General features: G+C 34.4%; 1 protein-coding gene across 2 annotated transcripts in view; it reads right to left on the reverse strand.

The window, feature by feature from the left end:
- Window positions 1-19,932, reverse strand: part of fgd4b (FYVE, RhoGEF and PH domain containing 4b) — a 27,599-nt gene extending 7,667 nt beyond the window's left edge. Inside the window, exons 1-13 of one of the 2 annotated variants that reach the window (XM_079622083.1) lie at window positions 19,467-19,932; window positions 13,968-14,066; window positions 11,825-11,960; window positions 10,331-10,589; window positions 8,922-9,014; window positions 6,065-6,210; window positions 5,835-5,991; window positions 4,836-4,974; window positions 4,097-4,155; window positions 3,043-3,189; window positions 1,203-1,375; window positions 1,083-1,113; window positions 269-352 (exon numbers count right to left, since the gene is read on the reverse strand). In XM_079622083.1, coding sequence (XP_079478209.1) covers window positions 269-352; window positions 1,083-1,113; window positions 1,203-1,375; window positions 3,043-3,189; window positions 4,097-4,155; window positions 4,836-4,974; window positions 5,835-5,991; window positions 6,065-6,210; window positions 8,922-9,014; window positions 10,331-10,589; window positions 11,825-11,960; window positions 13,968-14,066; window positions 19,467-19,581 — 1,638 coding nt within the window. In that variant the 5' untranslated portion in view covers window positions 19,582-19,932. The remainder of the gene's footprint in view (window positions 1-268; window positions 353-1,082; window positions 1,114-1,202; window positions 1,376-3,042; window positions 3,190-4,096; window positions 4,156-4,835; window positions 4,975-5,834; window positions 5,992-6,064; window positions 6,211-8,921; window positions 9,015-10,330; window positions 10,590-11,824; window positions 11,961-13,967; window positions 14,067-19,466) is intronic. The other variant, XM_079622084.1, reaches the window with a different exon arrangement.
- Window positions 19,933-20,177: the final 245 nt, after the last annotated feature.

Consider the following 20,177-nt stretch of genomic DNA (forward strand, 5'->3'; position numbering starts at 1 on the left):
CATGTCAGCATTCAAAGCTATTTTCATGGAAAAAATGATATTACAAAAATACAAATATCATATAAATACAAAATATGACAGCAAGTTTAATTAACATATGATAAAAAAATCCAAAACCTCGTCAGGCATAATCTCATTAAATATGTCCTTAAGTGAAGTCACTTCATAAAAAAGCACATGAGCCCAGATAAAGAAAGTGTTTTCAATGAAGAACAAAACGGTGATAGTTCATGGATTCGCTCTTGTAACTCTTTAGTTGTCTACTTACAGACACCTCCTCCACCACTTCTTTAGAGGCGGACTTGAAAGTTTCATTCTTCTGTTGAAAGATTTCAATGGTTTCCTGGAACGCCTGGAACGTAAACAACCCACATTAAAACTTTACTTTGGAAGCTTGTTTCCGCCACGGAATATAAAAATGGGAAAAAAATGAAAAATTCTCGGAATTGCGAAATATAAACGTCCATTTTTGACGATTTTTTTATTCCGAGTTTATATCTCGCAATTGCAAAAAAAAAAGGTCAGAATTGCAAGATAAAAACGGTCAATTCTGAGAAAAAATTAATTGTGAGTTCCAAGAAAAAAGTCACAAACTTGTTTTCGCTACATAATAAAAAAAATAAAATCTCACGAATCAGAAATTTTCCCCTTGCAACTCCTTTTATTCCTCATAATTGCAAAAAAAATTGCTAAATTGTTAGATAAAATGTTGCACAATTTACTTTTCTTACTATTCTTTCTTACTATTTATATAACTATTCCACGGCCGAAACAAGCTTCCATACACTGTAAAAAAAATGCAAGTTTTTAACTTAAAAAAAAGCAAGTTACCTTCTTGCCTTAAAATTTTGAGTTTGTTGTAATTAAAAATTTGAGTTAATACAATGAAAAAGAATGGTTTAATAAACAGAAACTCAAAATAATGTTATCTTCACACATTAGTTATCGAAGTTGATTTGACAAAAGATAAAAAGTTGTGATAACAAATCATAAAAATATTTTTTTACAGTGTACTTTCCTGATCCTTACATTCATATAATTCAGATTTACTTTAGCTTTGAGTAACTGAACGACACTGATACCTTAATCCAGTCCTCTTTGTCTTGCTCTGAGCTGTGAACAACGAAAAGCTACAGTCATTATGAGATAAAAACAGACGCTATTGTTTATAAACACGTGAAATGAGTGGCTTCTGTCGTCACCTGGCCTGCAGCTCCAGCGTTCGCTCTTTCCCCGACACCTGGAACGTGTGAGGATAGTCGTCATTGGAGGTCTCGCGCACCTTCATGCCCGCGACGCCGACCCGCTTGCGCACGGTGAACCGCTGACCCACCAGACTGAACTTGGGCACGCAGTACAACAACATGTTGTTAAACTGTACAGAGAAGGATGCCGTGATTAAAATGCATAATGTAACATAATTTATAAAACGGTTAGTTCCAATCCTTGATTCTGATTGGCCACTAGCGGTGTTTTATTCACCATAAAACACGGCTATGACCGCTTCACCCAACGGTTCTATGTATCACTACACAACACCCCTAGCAACCGCTCTTAGCAACGTAAACATGTTTGATCTCATTGATATTGTTCACTGAAGCTATAGTAGAGTATTGTGAGAGATCGAGTAAGCGAGTGTACCTGCATTTACAGTAGATATAGCATTTTCCTTCAGGTCAGTCCTATATATTCATAATAAATCTGTTTGAATGTCCTCTGCGACATCTTGTCCTTTTAACAGTTAAGGGGTTTCCCCGAGCCCATAGTCATCTGTCAGTGTCGTCTTCCTTCTCCGTGATCACAAGTTTCAATGTAAAGTCTTCTCTACTGACTGACTCACTCATAAACACAGTCTTTGCCGCCATCTAATGGCGAAATAATGTATGTAACTTCCGTTGCTGTTTACAGTCAGGGACTATTTTTTCCAGCGGAAGGAAGGCTTTTAGTGATTTTACTTCATGAAAGTTGCATAGATACATATTTTTCGGCTTTAATGGTTGTATTGTGTGGTAACCATTTTATAAAAGCAATAAGGTACTCGAGGCAAGTGCTGTATTGTGAATAAGTCACGGCTGACTCCGCTTCGTGCCTAACAACGCCCTTCAGCCGTGACTTATTCACGATACACCACAGCCTCGAGTACCTTATTGCTTACATAAACATAACACTTTATTTTACAGTGTCCTTGTTACATATGTTACATGCACTTACCATAGTAATAGCAGTTTGCATAATTACATGCAACTAACCCTCAACCAAACCCTAATCCTATAGTAAACATGTTGTTAAAGGGACACTTCACCGATTAGCATTAAGCGTTGTATCAGTAAACCCGGTAGTATTTCCGAATGGCCGTGCTTCCCTCCCTCATGTCCCCCTGAGACGAGAGATGTGTGTATTGTGTGTCTGGATAAAAAACCTTTGATGACGCAAATCGTCATTTAGCGTCTTTTTTTGGCCAGAGGCTCGAGACTACAGCCAGTAGTAGGAGCGATTCCAAGTTTTCAGTACAAAGCAATTTAGCACCATTTCGATGGAAAAAAAACACTAGTATTTAAATTAATTGATCAACTAAATCGCCACGGAGACGCACGATAAAACTGCGTCTTTTCAGTTTTGAGTCAACTAGTAGCCTAGTCGTATCATTTCTTCCGATACTGGCCTCTGTAACCGGTAGGCGTGGCCTCGTAGGGTGGTGAAGCAAGTGCATTCTGGGAGTTGTTGTCTTTCATCCACATGAGCCAAAGATTTTCTGGCTTTTCTCAGTCTAGAAGGCACCAACTTCTAAAATAATTTCACATTTCTACTACATAAATGACCGAATTTAAATACACATTCATCTTTCCAGCGGTGAAATATCCCTTTAATTTATATTACGCACGCAGTACTTAAATATATAATTACATTGTAAAAATGACCATTTTTTAAGACTTAATACCTGAGGTAACTTAGCTTCTCAAGTAAATGTATAAATGTTTAGATGTGTGTACTGTGAAACAAGTGTGTGTGTTTGCATGCATGAGTGTGTTCGACTGATCTCACCAGGTAGAGGTATCTCTCCATGGACGAGGTGTTTCTGGCGGCCAGCTTTAGGATCTGTCCTTCTTTAATGAGCTCGTTGGACGGGTTAACGATGTCCTCCTCACATCCCAGCATCTCATAGATCTCCATGAGCTTCTTCAGGTTCTCCTGGAAAACACGCAGAGAACACACTTGAAAGCCAGACGGTTGCTTAGTTGGTGCTTTAACTCCATGCTAGATATTTTTTTCATGGCAGGTAACAAGTTGAAATTCTTTAAAAGAGCAATTTACAAACATACACAAGGTTTTAGTAACACTTAACGGTAAGTTTAATTAGTTAACTTTGCTTAATGAATCAACATTAACAATGAGCAATATATTTGTTACAGTATTTTATGATCTTATAAAAATATAACTTTTCATAGTTCATGTTTACTCCGATCCGTTACATAATATTAACACAGATACAACTTATGATTTTAGTTATGTATGAGTAAATATTGAAATTAACATCAAGAAGATTAATAAATGCTATGTATTGCTCATTATTAGTTCATGTTAACTCATGTAATTAACTTGTGTTAATAAATAGAACCTTGTTGTAAAGTGTTACAAAGGTTTTTAAAGTTTGCTTTGGATTAAAACTCTAAAATTATTCATATTTGATGCCGCTAAAATTTGAAAGTGCTAAACAACTATTTGTCTAAATAAAATAATAATAATAAATGCATAACTTTTTTATAACTATATATATATATATATATATATATATATATATTTTTTTTTACAATTATTATTTCTTTTTTATGAATACAATTTTATATATATATATATAAATTGTATTAAAAAAAAAACTGTAAAAAAATATATATATTTATAAAAAAGTGATGCATAAAAAAATGTATTCATAAAAAAAGAATAATAATAATAAATAAATAAAAAGTGTCTTGAATATACAAAATAGAGTCATATTTATGACTACAATCGCATATAAACATCATAAATGACAGTCAGGAAGGCGGCCATCTTGTTCTGACTGCATGTAACTAGCAGGTTGAGTGAAAGTGTGTCTCACCATCTTGCGGATGGCTGTGTTGGAGTGTGCGGCAGCCATTGAGATGATGTTCAGAGACTCTGGAAAACAGGAAGGAGAAGTGATATCGGAGCTGACTCATCCCGTGATGGAACTGAAAGTATCAGGGAGCTAAACAACACTTTCACTTTATCCTGCATGTTCACGTTCAGCGGCTCATGCTTAACTATAGTATTCCTGTAGCTCAGACAGCAGAGCGCTGGCGCTTGCAACGCCAAGGTCATGGGTTTCGATTCCCAGGGAAAGCAAGAACTGATAAGAACGTAAATGCGTAGCTTGAAATGCAATGCAAGTCGCTTTGGATAAATAAAAAAAACTCGAAAAAATAATATATTGTGCAAAAGTTCATTTATTTCAGTAATTCAACTTAAAAGGTGAAACTAATATATTATATAGACTCATTACATGCAAAGTGAGATATTTCAAGCCTTTATTAGTTATCATTTTGATGATTATGGCTTACAGATTATGAAAATATTCACAATATTCTAATTTTGAATTTGGGGTTTTCATAAGCTGTAAAATGATAACTAATAAAGGCTTGAAATATCTCACTTTGCATGTAATGAGTCTATATAATATATTTGTTTCACCTTTTAAGTTGAATTACTGAAATTTTGCACGATATTTCAATTTTTCGAGTTTCACCTGTAAATGTAACAGTTTACATGCTCTGAAGGACACACACACGCTGTGCTTAAAGCACATAAACGTGTCTCACTCTCGGCCTGGCTGCGGTCCGTGTCGTCCTCCGGGAGTTTCTTCAGATAGTCTTTGAGCAGCATCTCGTATCGAGGCACCCGCTGCACCGGCTCCAGCATGTGATGCTGCAGAGTCAGACTCCCACACACGTCCTGACTCTGAAAAACACACATCAAACCAATTGTGACCCTGGACCACAAAACCAGTCACATGGGTCAACTTTTGGAAATTGAGATTTATATATCATATAAAAGCTGAATAAATAAGCTTTCCATTGATGTGTGGTTTGTTAGGATAGGACAATATTTGGCCGAGATACAACTATTGAAAATCTGGAATCTGAGGATGCAAAAAAATTGAAATATTGAGAAAATCTCCTTTAAAGTTGAGCATTTATGTTCACGATTGTGCTGCATTCACTCACAAAAATACATGTTTTATATATTTGCTTCAAGTAAATTGGTGTTGAAGAATATATTTTTTAAATATATTATATAATTTGATATATATTTAACAAAAAATTCTGATCAAATTATATTAAATATTTCACTGGAAAATCAGACCTAATTATTTTATATTATTGTTATACATATTTTAGATATTTAACAGGTAAATCAAACCAATTTTTTATATATATATATATAGCTATTTAACTGGAAAATCAGAACCAATTATTTGATATATATATTTTTTTATATGTATATATATATGAAGACTTCAGATGCAAAAGCCTCTTAGTGCCATCTGAAATTTTCTTCTAGAATGATCTTTTTTATCAAGCTTGTATGTTTATGTTCAGTTATGATTAATATTTCATTTTAATGGCAATGAAAATTACTTATTAATTGTCATTAAAGTGGAATTACTGAACTTAAATATATGAGCTTGATAAAAATGCTCATTTAAGAAGAACATTTCAGATGGCACTTTAGAGGCTTTTGCATCTGAAGTCTTCATATATATATATATATATGTGTGTGTGTGTGTGTATATATATATATAGTTCAGGTAAAAGCACCTGTATGTCGTGAACGATCCCGCTAAACTGTGCCGATCGCTCCATCCACAATTTGAGCAGATCCATGGCGCTGTCGAAGTTGATCACGTACTCGGCGTACATCCTCAGAAAGGGCGCGAGCTGAGCCAAGATGTCCCCGATGCGGGGCGTGGACTCCCTGCAGGAGGACGAGACGTGAGTCTGAGAAGATCTGAGAAGAAGAAGAAGAAGAAGAAGACGGCGAGGCTCACCACTGGCTCATCCGCGTCTCCAGCTCGGGCAGGAGGAACTCGCTGTGGAAGGTGTAAATGGATCCCACATTGGAGAAGATGCTCTTCACCACCTCGATAGGAAACGCCCCCTTCCCAGCATCCTCTGTGAGCTTAGCACAGAACACCTGCAGAAACAGTGCACGCCACTCTTAAAGGGATAGCTCACCCAAAAACAAAAAGTACCCCATGATTTACTCAACCTTAAGCCATCCTAGGTGTATATGACTTTCTTCTTTCAGACGAACACAATGTGAGTTATATTAAAGGGGTGGTATAATGCACTTTTCACAAGATGTAAAATAAGTCTCTGATGTCCCCAGAGTGTGTGTGTGAAGGTTTAGCTCAAAACACCCCACAGATATTTTTAAATAGCATGTTAAAATTGTCACTTTTTGAGGGTGAGCAAAAACACACAGTTTTTGTGTCTGTCCCTTTAAATGCAAATGAGCTGCTGCTCCCGGCACAGGGGGCGGAGCTTCAACAGCTTGTGTCCTTTTACCTCACACACACACACACACACACTTTTATGTTCAAACCGAAGTCAGAAAGATGGAGATACTCAAGAAAAAGTGACAACATTTCTGAATGGTTAGTTGGTGAATGTATGTAGCTGATGTGTAGTTATCTTCTAGTCATTAATTAGCATATTATGTCTTGTTAATCTATAAATCGTGTTCTGGGGGCGGAGTTTATGTAAATTCTAGGGTTCATGATGTCACTAACCCGGGAGGAATGTCGTGTAGTTCCTACCAAATATCTCCCTTTACTTTGAACTTTGAGCGTTGTAACTTTGCAGATGTTGTGTATCCTCAAACAGCAACATCACACACTAACTAAAGTTAGAAAAGTGAAATCATCTTCAACCACCCCTTTAAAAAAAAATGACGTAGTTATTTTAGTCTGCCAGAAGCTAGTTATTTTAGTCGATGAAGTTTTAAATATGGATATTTTTCTCATACAAACACATAGCTTCGCTTCAGAAGACCTTTATTAACCCCCCAGAGCAGTGTGGAGCACTTTTATCACGGATAGATGCACTTTTATCACGGATAGATGCACTTTTATCACGGATAGATGCACTTTTATCACGGATAGATGCACTTTTATCACGGATAGATGCACTTTTATCACGGATAGATGCACTTTTATCACGGATAGATGCACTTTTATCACGGATAGATGCACTTTTATCACGGATAGATGCACTTTTATCATGGATAGATGCACTTTTATCACGGATAGATGCACTTTTATCACGGATATATGCACTTTTATCACGGATAGATGCACTTTTATCACGGATAGATGCACTTTTATCATGGATAGATGCACTTTTATCACGGATAGATGCACTTTTATCATGGATAGATGCACTTTTATCACGGATAGATGCACTTTTATCACGGATAGATGCACTTTTATCACGGATAGATGCACTTTTATCACGGATAGATGCACTTTTATCACGGATAGATGCACTTTTATCACGGATAGATGCACTTTTATCATGGATAGATGCACTTTTATCATGGATAGATGCACTTTTATCATGGATAGATGCACTTTTATCACGGATAGATGCACTTTTATCACGGATAGATGCACTTTTATCATGGATAGATGCACTTTTATCATGGATAGATGCACTTTTATCACGGATAGATGCACTTTTATCACGGATAGATGCACTTTTATCATGGATAAATGCACTTTTATCACGGATAGATGCACTTTTATCATGGACAGATGCACTTTTATCACGGATAGATGCACTTTTATCACGGATAGATGCACTTTTATCACGGATAGATGCACTTTTATCACGGATATATGCACTTTTATCACGGATATATGCACTTTTATCACGGATAGATGCACTTTTATCACGGATAGATGCACTTTTATCACGGATAGATGCACTTTTATCACGGATATATGCACTTTTATCACGGATATATGCACTTTTATCAAGGATATATGCACTTTTATCACAGATAGATGCACTTTTATCACGGATAGATGCACTTTTATCACGGATAGATGCACTTTTATCACGGATAGATGCACTTTTATCACGGATAGATGCACTTTTATCACGGATAGATGCACTTTTATCACGGATAGATGCACTTTTATCATGGATATATGCACTTTTATCACGGATAGATGCACTTTTATCACGGATAGATGCACTTTTATCACGGATAGATGCACTTTTATCACGGATATATGCACTTTTATCACGGATATATGCACTTTTATCAAGGATATATGCACTTTTATCACGGATAGATGCACTTTTATCACGGATAGATGCACTTTTATCACGGACAGATGCACTTTTATCATGGACAGATGCACTTTTATCACGGATAGATGCACTTTTATCATGGATATATGCACTTTTATCATGGACAGATGCACTTTTATCACGGATAGATGCACTTTTATCATGGATATATGCACTTTTATGGACTTATGGAAAAAATATTCGGCCATTCACTGCCACTATAAAGCTTGGAAGAGCCACGACATGTTTTAATATAACTCAGATTGTGTTCGTCTGAAAGAAGGGTTCATATACACCTAGGATGACTTGAAGGGTGAGTAAATCATGGGCTAATTTACTATCCCCTTAAAAATATAGGCTCAAAAAGATGATTTCAATGATCAGGTCTTGAAAGAACCTTTAATTTCTTAGTTTGAAGAACATTTTACAAATATTTTTTCTACTATAATGATTCTATTGTGGAATGCAAAGGTCCACAGAACCACCGATGGCGTGACCGGGATGATTTTAAAGCGTTTATAGAGAGAGAGAAGAGCATGGCCTGACCTGGTCCAGCAAGTGCAGACGGGTCACGTACGCCCTCTCTGTCTGCAGGAGCTCGTTGGCGATCTTGTAGAGTTTGAGATCTTTGATCGGCTCCTGTGGAAAACAGCCTGTCATTTCCTCTCTGTTATTAAATATGAAAGTATGACATGTCACTGCGGTATCTTGGGTAATGTCTAATGTTGGAAAGCCACTGAAACTACACTCTCTGGGTGGAAAAACACAGTGTCATTTGGTTGGGTTGATGGGCCACTTCTTCTGATAAGAACAAAAAATATCTGATTCGTCATTTTAATTTGACATTTGGAGGATTGTAATAACAAAAACAAAAATGTGTTTACAGTTTTTTTTTTTAGGAAAATGACGTCATGGTGCCAGGGTGTTGTTTTGTGGTTCCTACGATTTTGCTTGGGTGTTTTGGGTCTCTAGGATATTTTGGTATATATATATACCAAAATATCCTAGAGACCGAAAATACCCAAGCAAAATCGTAGGAACCACAAAACAACACCTTGGAACAACACCTTATATATATATATGTATATATATGTATGTGTGTGTTTTGTATCCCTTTTTTCCAAGGGACATTTTACATTGCATTTACATTCGTTAATTTAGCAGACTTTTATCCAAAGCCTTTACAAAAAAAGTTTAAATATTTTTTAATAGCTAATAATAAAAAAAAGTATAATAATTTTAAAATTAATCATTTAAATAATTTACTCATTTAAAAAAAAACTTGTTGATAATTTTGATAACTTAAGACTTTTATTCAAAGCCTTTAAATATATATATTTTTTAAATAATTTTAATAGCTTTAGGTAATAATTAAAAACTTAAATAATTTATAATCATTAAAAAACAAACAAAAAAACAACACAAAAAAAGCTAATTTTGAATTTAAGTATTTAAATCAAAATTACAATACTGTATTAAAATATATTTAAAAAAATTAATACAAATAATTATTTTTAAATAGAAAATTTGCAAACAAATGTTGAAAAATGAATAATTTAAATAAAATTCAAAATATATAATGTTTTAAAAATAATAATTTCTGTTAATAAATAAAATAAAATTAGTATTTTAATCACTTTAACAATGTTAAAATTAATCATTTAAATATTGTATAAAAAATGCAATTCATTTTATTTAAAATTAAAAATAATAATAATAATAACAACAATTATAATTATTATTGTTGTTATTATTATTATTCACCCACTTCATCATCTAACAGGTGAAAATTGTGGACCGTTCATGTCTGTCCCACAAATAATAATGAGTATTATCATATGTAATCATATAATAATAATAATAATGAGTGGCATTGATTCAAACTACAAACACAAAGTGCGAGGAGGACTGATAACAGTGACGCTAGTCTGACGTCCTCAAACACAGCAACTCACCTGTTTGTCTTCTTCTTTCTCCATGTTCTGCATCTCTTCATTCAGGACGTCCTCCTGTACAACATGGTCCCGTTCAACACTCCCACTCCTGCTGGTCTCTGAGGGTGGCTCCTCAAACACACCTTCACCTTTGACCTCTTCGGACCACCAGCCGGACCACACGTGCCAGCCGGGCTCCTGCGAGGAGGACAGCTGAGAGAAGACCGGATTCACCGGAGCGGCGCTGAGAGGAGAGCGGTCTGATGGACACTTGCTGACGCTGGGAGAGAGAGAGAGAGTATTAGATCAGAAATACTGAGTCTGTGTGTCATTGCAACAGGAAGTGAAAGTCTGAGAGGCGGAGACAGAAATGAGGGGGTGATTTTCTCTCCACTGTCCTATTTATGAAGTATGAACACATATACATGACACCATTACAAATCAACAGGTTGAAGTTATGCTTCTCATCTTCATAAACACTGCGTACGTTCTCGAACACACACACGTCGATTAGGTTTGTTTTTTGTCTGGGGGGAGTTTGATTTTGTTATTAATTTCTCGTTATGTCTTGGAAAGTTTATGATTCATAAGTACAGATTGTTTAAATCTAAACCTAACTTTAATCAGTGGATGAATGCGGTTAAACTTTAAAATTTGTTTAAAAACCAGACAGGCCTTAAAATGGTTAATCTTTTGGATTCGTATACGTTTATTTAAAATAATATAATTTTAATTTGTATTTTATTTTATTTAATGGATTGTTGGTTTGTTTTTATTGGGATTTTTCTGTTTGCTACTGGCTATGCTCAACCTAAGGCTGAACAATTACTGTTATATTCAGAGATTTGATAATGTAACGTGTTTGTTTGTGTTGTTGAAGCATAATAATAATTTGAAAAAAAATTCTTCATAAAAACGTTCAAAGAAATCTCCAAAATACACTGAAAAAGGAAATATGTACATATATATATTACACCTTTTTCAGTGTATTTTGGTGATTTTTTTGAAAATTTTTATGAATATATAGCCTAATATATAAATTAAACAAAAAAACTTTTAAAAACTTGCGTCTTCATAATCTTTTTAAAAACAACCTCCAAAATACACTGAAAAAGGAAATATGTACATATATATATATATTACACCTTTTTCAGTGTATTTTTGATTTTTTTTTACATTTTTATGAATATATAATTTATAATTTAAACAAAAAATATCCAAAATAGGAAATATGTACATACTGTATATATATGACAAAATTGACATTTCTTTTTTCAGTGTATTCTGGAGATAAAAAAAAAAAAAAATCATGAATATATATATATATTTATTTATACGTACATCTTCATAAAAATGTTTAAAAAAAACATTTTCAAAATACACTGAAAAGGAAATATGTACATATATACATGTACAAATGTACATATTTACTTTTTCAGTGTATTTAGGAGATTTTTTTTATTTTAATTATGAATATATATATATAGTGTGTGTTTCTGATGCACACACACACACCTCTTGTCGAAGTGTCTGTAATATTTGGAGACGGCTGACGTCCTCCCTCGGGTTATGTTTGTCATGTGGTCTTCTCCCTCCATGATGTTCCCACCTGACATCCTCACTGGACACTGGAATTTGGGTTTGGGAAGCACTTTAGGGGAAAATATTTAATTATTAAATATTTATATTCAAAAATGTAAAAAAATATTAACTACACATTATGAAAGATGCTTCATAATGTGTTTGGTTTTGTGAGGGCCTGTGACTAGGAAGTGTGTTCTCCTCCAATACAAACAGCAGAGGTCACTGTAATCAAACATAATACTGTGATATTAATATATCTAGAATATTTCCATATGTTCAAATGTAAGATTGTAGGTTTAATTATGGTGAAAAACTTAAAAATATAAGACGTTTACACCTATCATACTACATTTAAATAAACTATTTATTTAAAAAAATGTATCTTTCATGTTGTCAAAAAAAAAAAATCAGCTATAAAAAAACACACTGATAATATTTACACAATAATATATTGGTATAAATATCGGAAGCCCATTTTCTTGTAGTAAATCGTAATTATGACATACTAAATCAAAATTATGATAGGCCTACTGTCAAAATTATGAGATAAAAAGGTGAAATTTTGATGTAGAAAGTCATAATTATGACATACTAAGTCGAAGTTATGGCACTGTTGACATTATGAGGTAAAAATGTAAAATTATGATCTAGAAAGTCATAATTATGACATACTCTAAATCATAATACAAGCTAAATATCTCATAATCTTGACCTTCAAACTTAGTATGTCAATTTTGATTTATGTCAATCTCATGGTTTCGACTTTGTATCAGAATTGTGACTTGGTTAAACATAATAATTTTAACTTTTTATCTCATAGTATATCTTATATCTCATTATCTTTTAGTCAGAATTAAGTTATTAAAATATGATTTTTGTTTCCTTGTGAGTCAGAAACGGCTTCCATTTAAAAAAACAAACATTTGTTTTCAATGTAAAGCATGTCACAGCACTCTCAGCATTTGGCATGTGACCGACACTATAACTACGCATAAACAACAACTACAAACATGACAACCAGTCATTTTGTTCAGTTTGTGGTGATGCCCGCAGCGCGACCTACATCACTTCCTGTGCTGCCACAGTGCTGAGGAAATGCTCAGAATTATACATTTTCTTAACACAACGTGAGGAGTGGGTTTAAGCATGTGGTCTCTGTGTGTGTTTGTGTGTATGGGTGTGTGTGTGTGTGTGTGTGTGTGTACATACGTACGTGAGTGTGTGTGGTTTGCAGTTTGTTTGTTTGTGTGTGTGTGTGGTTTACAGTGTGTGTGTGTGTGTGTATGTGTACATTTGTGTGCTTGCGTTTGTGTGTGTGTGTGTGTGTGTGTGTGTGGTTTGCAGTTTGTTTGTTTGTGTGGTTTACAGTGTGTGTGTGTGTGTGTGTGTACATTTGTGTGTGTGGTTTACAGTGTGTGTGTGTGTGCGTGTGGTTTACAGTTTGTTTGTTTGTTTGTATGTATGCGTGTGTGTGTGTGTGTGTGTGTGTGTGTGTGTGTGTGTGTGTGTGTGTGTGTGTGTGTGTGTGCGTGGTGGTTTATTTTCATTTTCTTAAAACAACGTGAGGAGTGAGTTTAAGCATGTGGTCTCTCTCTGTTTGTGTGTGTGTGTGGTTTGCAGTTTGTTTGTTTGTGTGGTTTACAGTGTTTGCATGTGTGTGTGTGTGTGTGTGTGTGTGTGTGTGTGTGAATGTTTGTGTGCGTGCGTTTGTGTGTGTGGTTTACAGTGTGTGTGTGTGTTTGTGTGTGTGGTTTACAGTGTGCGTGTGTGTGTGGTTTACAGTGTGTGTGTGTGTGTGTGGTTTACAGTGTGTGTGTGTGTGTGTGTGTGGTTTACAGTGTGTGTGTGTGTGTGTGGTTTACAGTGTGTGTGTGTGTGTGTGTGGTTTACAGTGTGTGTGTGTGTGTGTGTGGTTTACAGTGTGTGTGTGTGTGTGTGTGTGGTTTACAGTGTGTGTGTGTGTGTGTGTGTGTGTGGAGTTAACAGTGTGTGTGTGTGTGTGTTTGGTTTACAGTTTGTGTGTGTGTGTGGTTTACAGTGTCTGTGTGTGTGTGTGTGTTTTACAGTGATGTACCTGCAGGAGGAGGCATCGATGAGACGGTGTACGCCGCAGTCTTTCTCAGCACTGAAGTCCTGTCTCTCAGCACACTCCTGTCGTCACATCCAGCGTCTCCTGACCACACACACACACACACACACACACACACACACACACACACACACACACACACACACCTTCGTCAAAAACAACGGGTTTTCAGTGTTTTTGCAGTAAATCTTTGCTTTTTTATTCATAATAAATCTCCTGAATGAGAATGCAAACTGAAAGCGACACTATGAGTGTGTTCAGTGGAGATTGAAGCTTCCTCTCTTGAACACACATCCTCTTGGACACAATCGGGCGATTATAGGCTCATAAAAACACTTTATGGGTGTGTGCACTTTAAAACATAACCTAACCCTACGACTGCAGTGGTCACACACATCTAGCTCATTGTTAAATGAGGATTTGTGTGTGTTGTTTTGGGGCGGGGAAAATTGTCACAAGTATTTGTTAGTCAAAATAATGGTTTATTATTTAATCGTCATAAACAGGTCTATTTTCCTCACATAGATACAATAATAAATGTCTACTGTGAAAGATGACTAGTTTTGTTTAAGGTATAGCATTAATATTATAGTATTTATTAATTAGCTTTTATTTATAAACTTTACATTTTTCACTAGTTTAAGTATTGATTAAATTTAGTGTTTTTTGTCATTTTTTATTATTATTAGTTCGAAATATTACAGTATTTATTCATATTTTGAATTGGCATTTAATTATATATTTTATATATAATATTTTGTAATTTTTTTGTAATTTTCATAGTTTGTTAATAGTGCATAAATTGCATTAAAATTAAATATATAATTAAATGCTAATTCAAAATATGAATAAATACTGTAATATTTAAAATATTACCATATTTATTAATATTTTGAAATAGCATTTAATTATATTTTTTTATTTGTAGCTCAAGTTTAATTCAATGTTGTTATGTGCTTTTTTGTAATTTTCATAGTTTGTTAATATTATATTTATTCATATTTAATGATATTTTTTATTTAAATTCAATTTAGTTGTGTATAGTTTTAAATATTTCTACTTAGTTATTAAACAAATATTTAAGTTTAAGTTTAAATTTTTCACCTGATATTCACATTTGATTTAATTTCAATAACAAAAAAATATTTGTAATAGTTAAATTAACAATAACAACACAGCAGCAATAAACATGCATAATTCACATACATTGTGACAACATGCCCCGCTACAAGTGTGCATTAAATCAGCTGTATTATTTTTTCCAGTAAAATAATCTTAAAAAAGTTTAATTGTTTTTATATCATAGCCAAGACTTTGGAAACTTCTCCGAGTCTCCTGAAAATATATATATACGGTCTTTATTTGCCGTTTTATCATTATAGTGCAGAAGATTAGTAAAAAAAAATCGTTCACTTTGGTTTACACGCATGAAATTAGGCACAGATACTCTCTAAGGGCCACTATTTTGGAAAAAGGCGTTGGCCACTCAAAAATTCAATATGGCCGCCAATTTTCAAGATGGCCGCCATTGCTATTCAATGCTTATTATATAGGCCTAAATTATTCAAACAGTGATCCAAGCATAAAATTTTATACAAATACTCTAAAGAACAACATTAATGGAAAAAGATGCTTGTCCCTCAAAAATTCAAGATGGTCGCCATTTTTAAAGATGGCCACCGTTCCTGTCGAATATGAATTATTTAAATTGTTCAAATGGTGATGCAAGCATAAAATTAGGCAGAAATACTCTTCAAGGAACACTCTTTTGGAAAAAACTTATGTGCCACTCAAAAATTCAGGATGGCGACCATTTTCAAGATGGCCACCATTTCTGTCAAATAGTCATACACTGTAAAAAAAAAGATTAGTTGACTCAACTTAACTAAGTCAAGTCATCTTGTTGCTTTGACTGATTTAATTTGAGTCAACTTATAGTGTCAAGTTTATTACACTTTAAAACACGAATTGATGCATAAACTTGACACTATAAGTTGACTCAAATTAACTTGTTGAGTTGAGTCAACTAATCTTTTTTGACAGTGTAATGTCTGCTTTGTCTGCCTCCTCTCCTTTGACCTGTCCGGCTTAGTTAAACTTGCCAGGGATATAAAATCTCTCAGGTTCATTGGAGTACACAAGCCTCTCCACCAGGGCAAGGTGCAGTCCACAGAAAAATGGTTGCCATCTTGAATTTTTGAGGGACAAGCACCGTTTTCCAAAAAAACTTTCTGAAGAGAGTATTTTCACAAAATGTTATGCCTACTACATCACTGTTTGAACAATTGACAGAAATAGCGGCCATCTTGAAAAATGGCCGCCATGTTGAATTTTTGGGTGGCCAACGTTTTTTTTCCCAAAAAGTGACCCTTAGAGAGTATCTGTGCCAAATTTTATGCTTCTATACCAATTTGAACGATTCTCTTGAAATATGCCATTAATCTGCTGCATTATTACTAGGGCTGTCACTTTACGTTCGAAAATCAATTGCACAATCGATCGGACCAACCAACCCAAGATTCGAAAATGAAAATAGGGAATCGATTTTAAAGGCCTTTTTTTTTTTTTTTTTACCAAAAAAGTTGTTTTAGGAGGACAGATCAATACAATACACAGAACATGTAGGATGTTAGAAAATAACAATGTCTTTTCTGTTAACCAAATGCTTTTTAATATTCGCACTTACTTCAATGCAAGTGAGCAAGCGCACCGTTGTTTGTTGCTTAGTGACGTGTGTGTTCAAGTAAGCCAGAAATGCGCAGATTCTGCACAATACGCTGTATTTAATATATCATGATGACTCACGAGTTGCATATTTGCGCTAAATCCGCGCAGATTTGGCTACACGAACTTCCCCAGCAAAGTGAGTAAACATAGAAACACGCTCGTGATTTGACAGCGTTACCCACCAAAGTTCATTTTTACCCGCATTTGGCGGATTGGCGGGTGTTCATTTCAATCCCTGAATGTTGCACTCCTGTTTGTCATTGTGCACGAAAGTTCACGCCAATAAATCATCAGAAATATTGCTGACTTGTGCGCATCTCAAGCGCCCTCTTTACGCTCGTCCTAATGCCGGTTAGTTGTCCGTGGATTTGCCTATATTTGGTTGGAAAATGGAAACGTCTTTAGACATGGAAAATCGATTTTACAATCGATTCAATGAACACTTAGTTATGTCTCAAAAATCGAACAGGATTTTTTCACAAAAGTGACAGCCCTAACTATTACCAGTGTATCCCATCATCTCGCCCCAGTGAATAATACAGAAACAAAGGCACGTTTGACTGGTTTGAGGAGCTTCCTCAGTCGAGTTTCTCAGTTCCTCACGCTCTGAATCCTCGACAAAGGTTCTCTCACTTTGACTATTTACATGACAGACCTTCATAAGGAGAAGTCCGGGATCCACAAGCTCTCAGTCTCATGGGAATCAAAAGACAAACCTAAAAACGCTCACAGCTTGCATATATTTATAATTTTACAGAGATTTCCATATTTTATAGCATGCATTTTAGAGCTGAGAAAAACCAGCAAAATCTCTAAAATGAATATAATTCTCATGACTATGATTTTTCTCAGCTCTGTAAATACCAGTTTTAAAAACGCGTTGTGTTTTGGGGTTTTGCACAAGTGTGTGTTATCCCGCTTAATCTGCGTGCCAGCAAATTTGTTTCAAAATAACAACAACATTTTAATAAACAGCGACAAGCCCCACATTTTAAAAGCAGGTAATTAAACAAAAACTTTGCGGATGAAACTCATAAAGCGAAAAGCATAGATGATAAAATGCATAGAGACACAAACAAATAAAAATGCCAACACACACTGACCTGATCTCCGGTCACACACTGCACTCCTAAACCGAGCGAGTTCACATGACGCCTCGGATCACTGCATGTCCTGTCTATCTGCTCACTTCATTTCCCTTTTTTTCTACATCAATGCATGTGTGTGTGACATTTATTGTGCAAGAAACTGCTGAGTTTTATCTATCGAGCCTCATCCAATTAGTTTGACAAAGATTACTATGCTGTTTATTTGACGAAGTAGACGCATATTAACGTTGCAATTTCCAAGATACTTAATTTACTCCGAATCCTTACTAGAAATAACAGAGGAGATGATAAAATATATGATTTACCATTTCAATTATCATTTGATTTTGAAATCGCATGCTTTTTATGGGATAATGGGTCAAATACACATTTGTTTGCTTGCAGAAAATGTTTAATAAATGCATAAAAAGTGTTTATACTGTCCTCTTCTGGCAGAACGCTGTATCAAGACTGCCAAATATGATGAAAACCAAATGTAAATGTATGCGTTTATTTCATGAGCTATGAAAACTATAAAGGTATAGGCCTTATACAAAAGTAATTTCTTGAAAAACTAAATTTAAAAGAAATTAGGGTTAAACGAACCCTTAACTTTTAATATTATTTTTATTTTTAAATATAAACTTAGAGCTTAAATTTATTTATGAATTAAATTTAGAGCTAAAATATCAAATAGGTTATTCATAACTTATTTGAATTAAGTTCTGATTAATGCATTGCCGTTTTTGAGTTAATATCACTTTTTTTTCAAAGTTAAATTAACTTTTTAACTTTGTTTAACTTAAGTTAAATGATTCATTTAGTGACTTTCAGTGTTGTTTTAAAGGCCTATCCAGCCTTTATCCGCTTTGTATAGGGTTTTTATGACACAGTTGTACTACAAAGTTGAGAAAATCGGTCACATTAAAAGCAAATTTCTGAGTAACGAACTACACTAGATAGAAACAAAAAGCCTTAGTGAACTAAAGATTAAATCCTCATGTGCTGAATTTGCATTGAAAACTAGAAGATTATATTCCTACACGTTTCAGTCAATGAACTTCCACGAGTCCTTCATTACTGGATCAGAAATAAAATCAAATAAATGTGTGTATATTATACACATAATATAGGCTGTAAAATATAAACATTTATGTTTATGTATGTAATTCATAAATGTAATAATCAATAAAAAATAGACTCATTACATGCAAAGTGAGATATTTCAAGCCTTAATTTGTTATAATTTCGATGATTATGGCTTACAGCTTATTAGAATATTGTGAAAAGGTTTTCATAAGCTGCAAGCCATAATCATCAAAATTATAAAAAATAAAGGCTTGAAATATCTCACTTTGCATGTAATGAGTCAATATAATATATTAGTTTCACCTTTTAAGTTGAATTACTTAAATAAATGAACTTTTTTAGCACGATATTACATTTTTTCGAGTGTCACCACCAGTAACTATCACCATTATTTAGAATTTGTGCTGCATTACCAATTTAAACCGCTAGCTGTGAATATTACACACTGCACCTTTAATCAAACAGCAGAGAAGGCCTGGCGATTCTTATGGTCTTCACAGACAATACACTTGCGATGCTAATTTCGATGCTATATTCGACCATGTGAATCCACAATAAACGGTAAAGACCTCTCTCTCACCATGAACTGATCCTCGTCTGATCTCCATCTCGACACTATGTCCAGATCTTCTCCTGAACGCATTGCGTCTGAAGTCCTCCACATCATACGCGCTCCTCTTCACCTTCTCAAACATCCCTCAGTCTTCTTCACACTAAACCCACTCTTGTAATCCTCAGTGAAAGATGAGCAGTTGTTCAAACTCTCGTGTTGTGTTGTGTTTGCAGCTTCAACCAACCACACCAGAGCGAGTTCAACTAACTCCACCCACCCCTCCAAACACGAAGCGGGCACGAAGACTTCACGTAAATGGGCGTAAAAACGCACAATATACATTTATTAAATTGCTCATATATTTACTACTCACTACAGAACAGACCATTAAAACAGTTCATATAACATTTAAAAAATAACGCTATGCCATCGTCACACCTCATCCTTCCCTCGCACTTTGTAACATATCTTTCCTTCGCGGGTCAAAATTATTAAAAAAAAAAAATGAATAGCCTACATTTGCCCTGAAAGTTTCTTTTATTTCATTTTGTTAAAAAAATAAATAAATAAAAATTAACGTTTTTTTTTTTTTTTTTTTGGAGATTATGTTGTCTTTTATATACTTTAAATTACTAGATTTTATCAATAAATAATAAATAAATAAATAGTAGCCTAATTTAAGCACATTAAGCATAACCCTTTTAATTCAGCTCAAAATATCTTACATTGGGGGTCTTT

This window comes from Phoxinus phoxinus (assembly GCF_949152265.1).
Source record: "Phoxinus phoxinus genome assembly, chromosome: 9".
Classification (NCBI taxonomy): domain Eukaryota; kingdom Metazoa; phylum Chordata; class Actinopteri; order Cypriniformes; family Leuciscidae; genus Phoxinus; species Phoxinus phoxinus.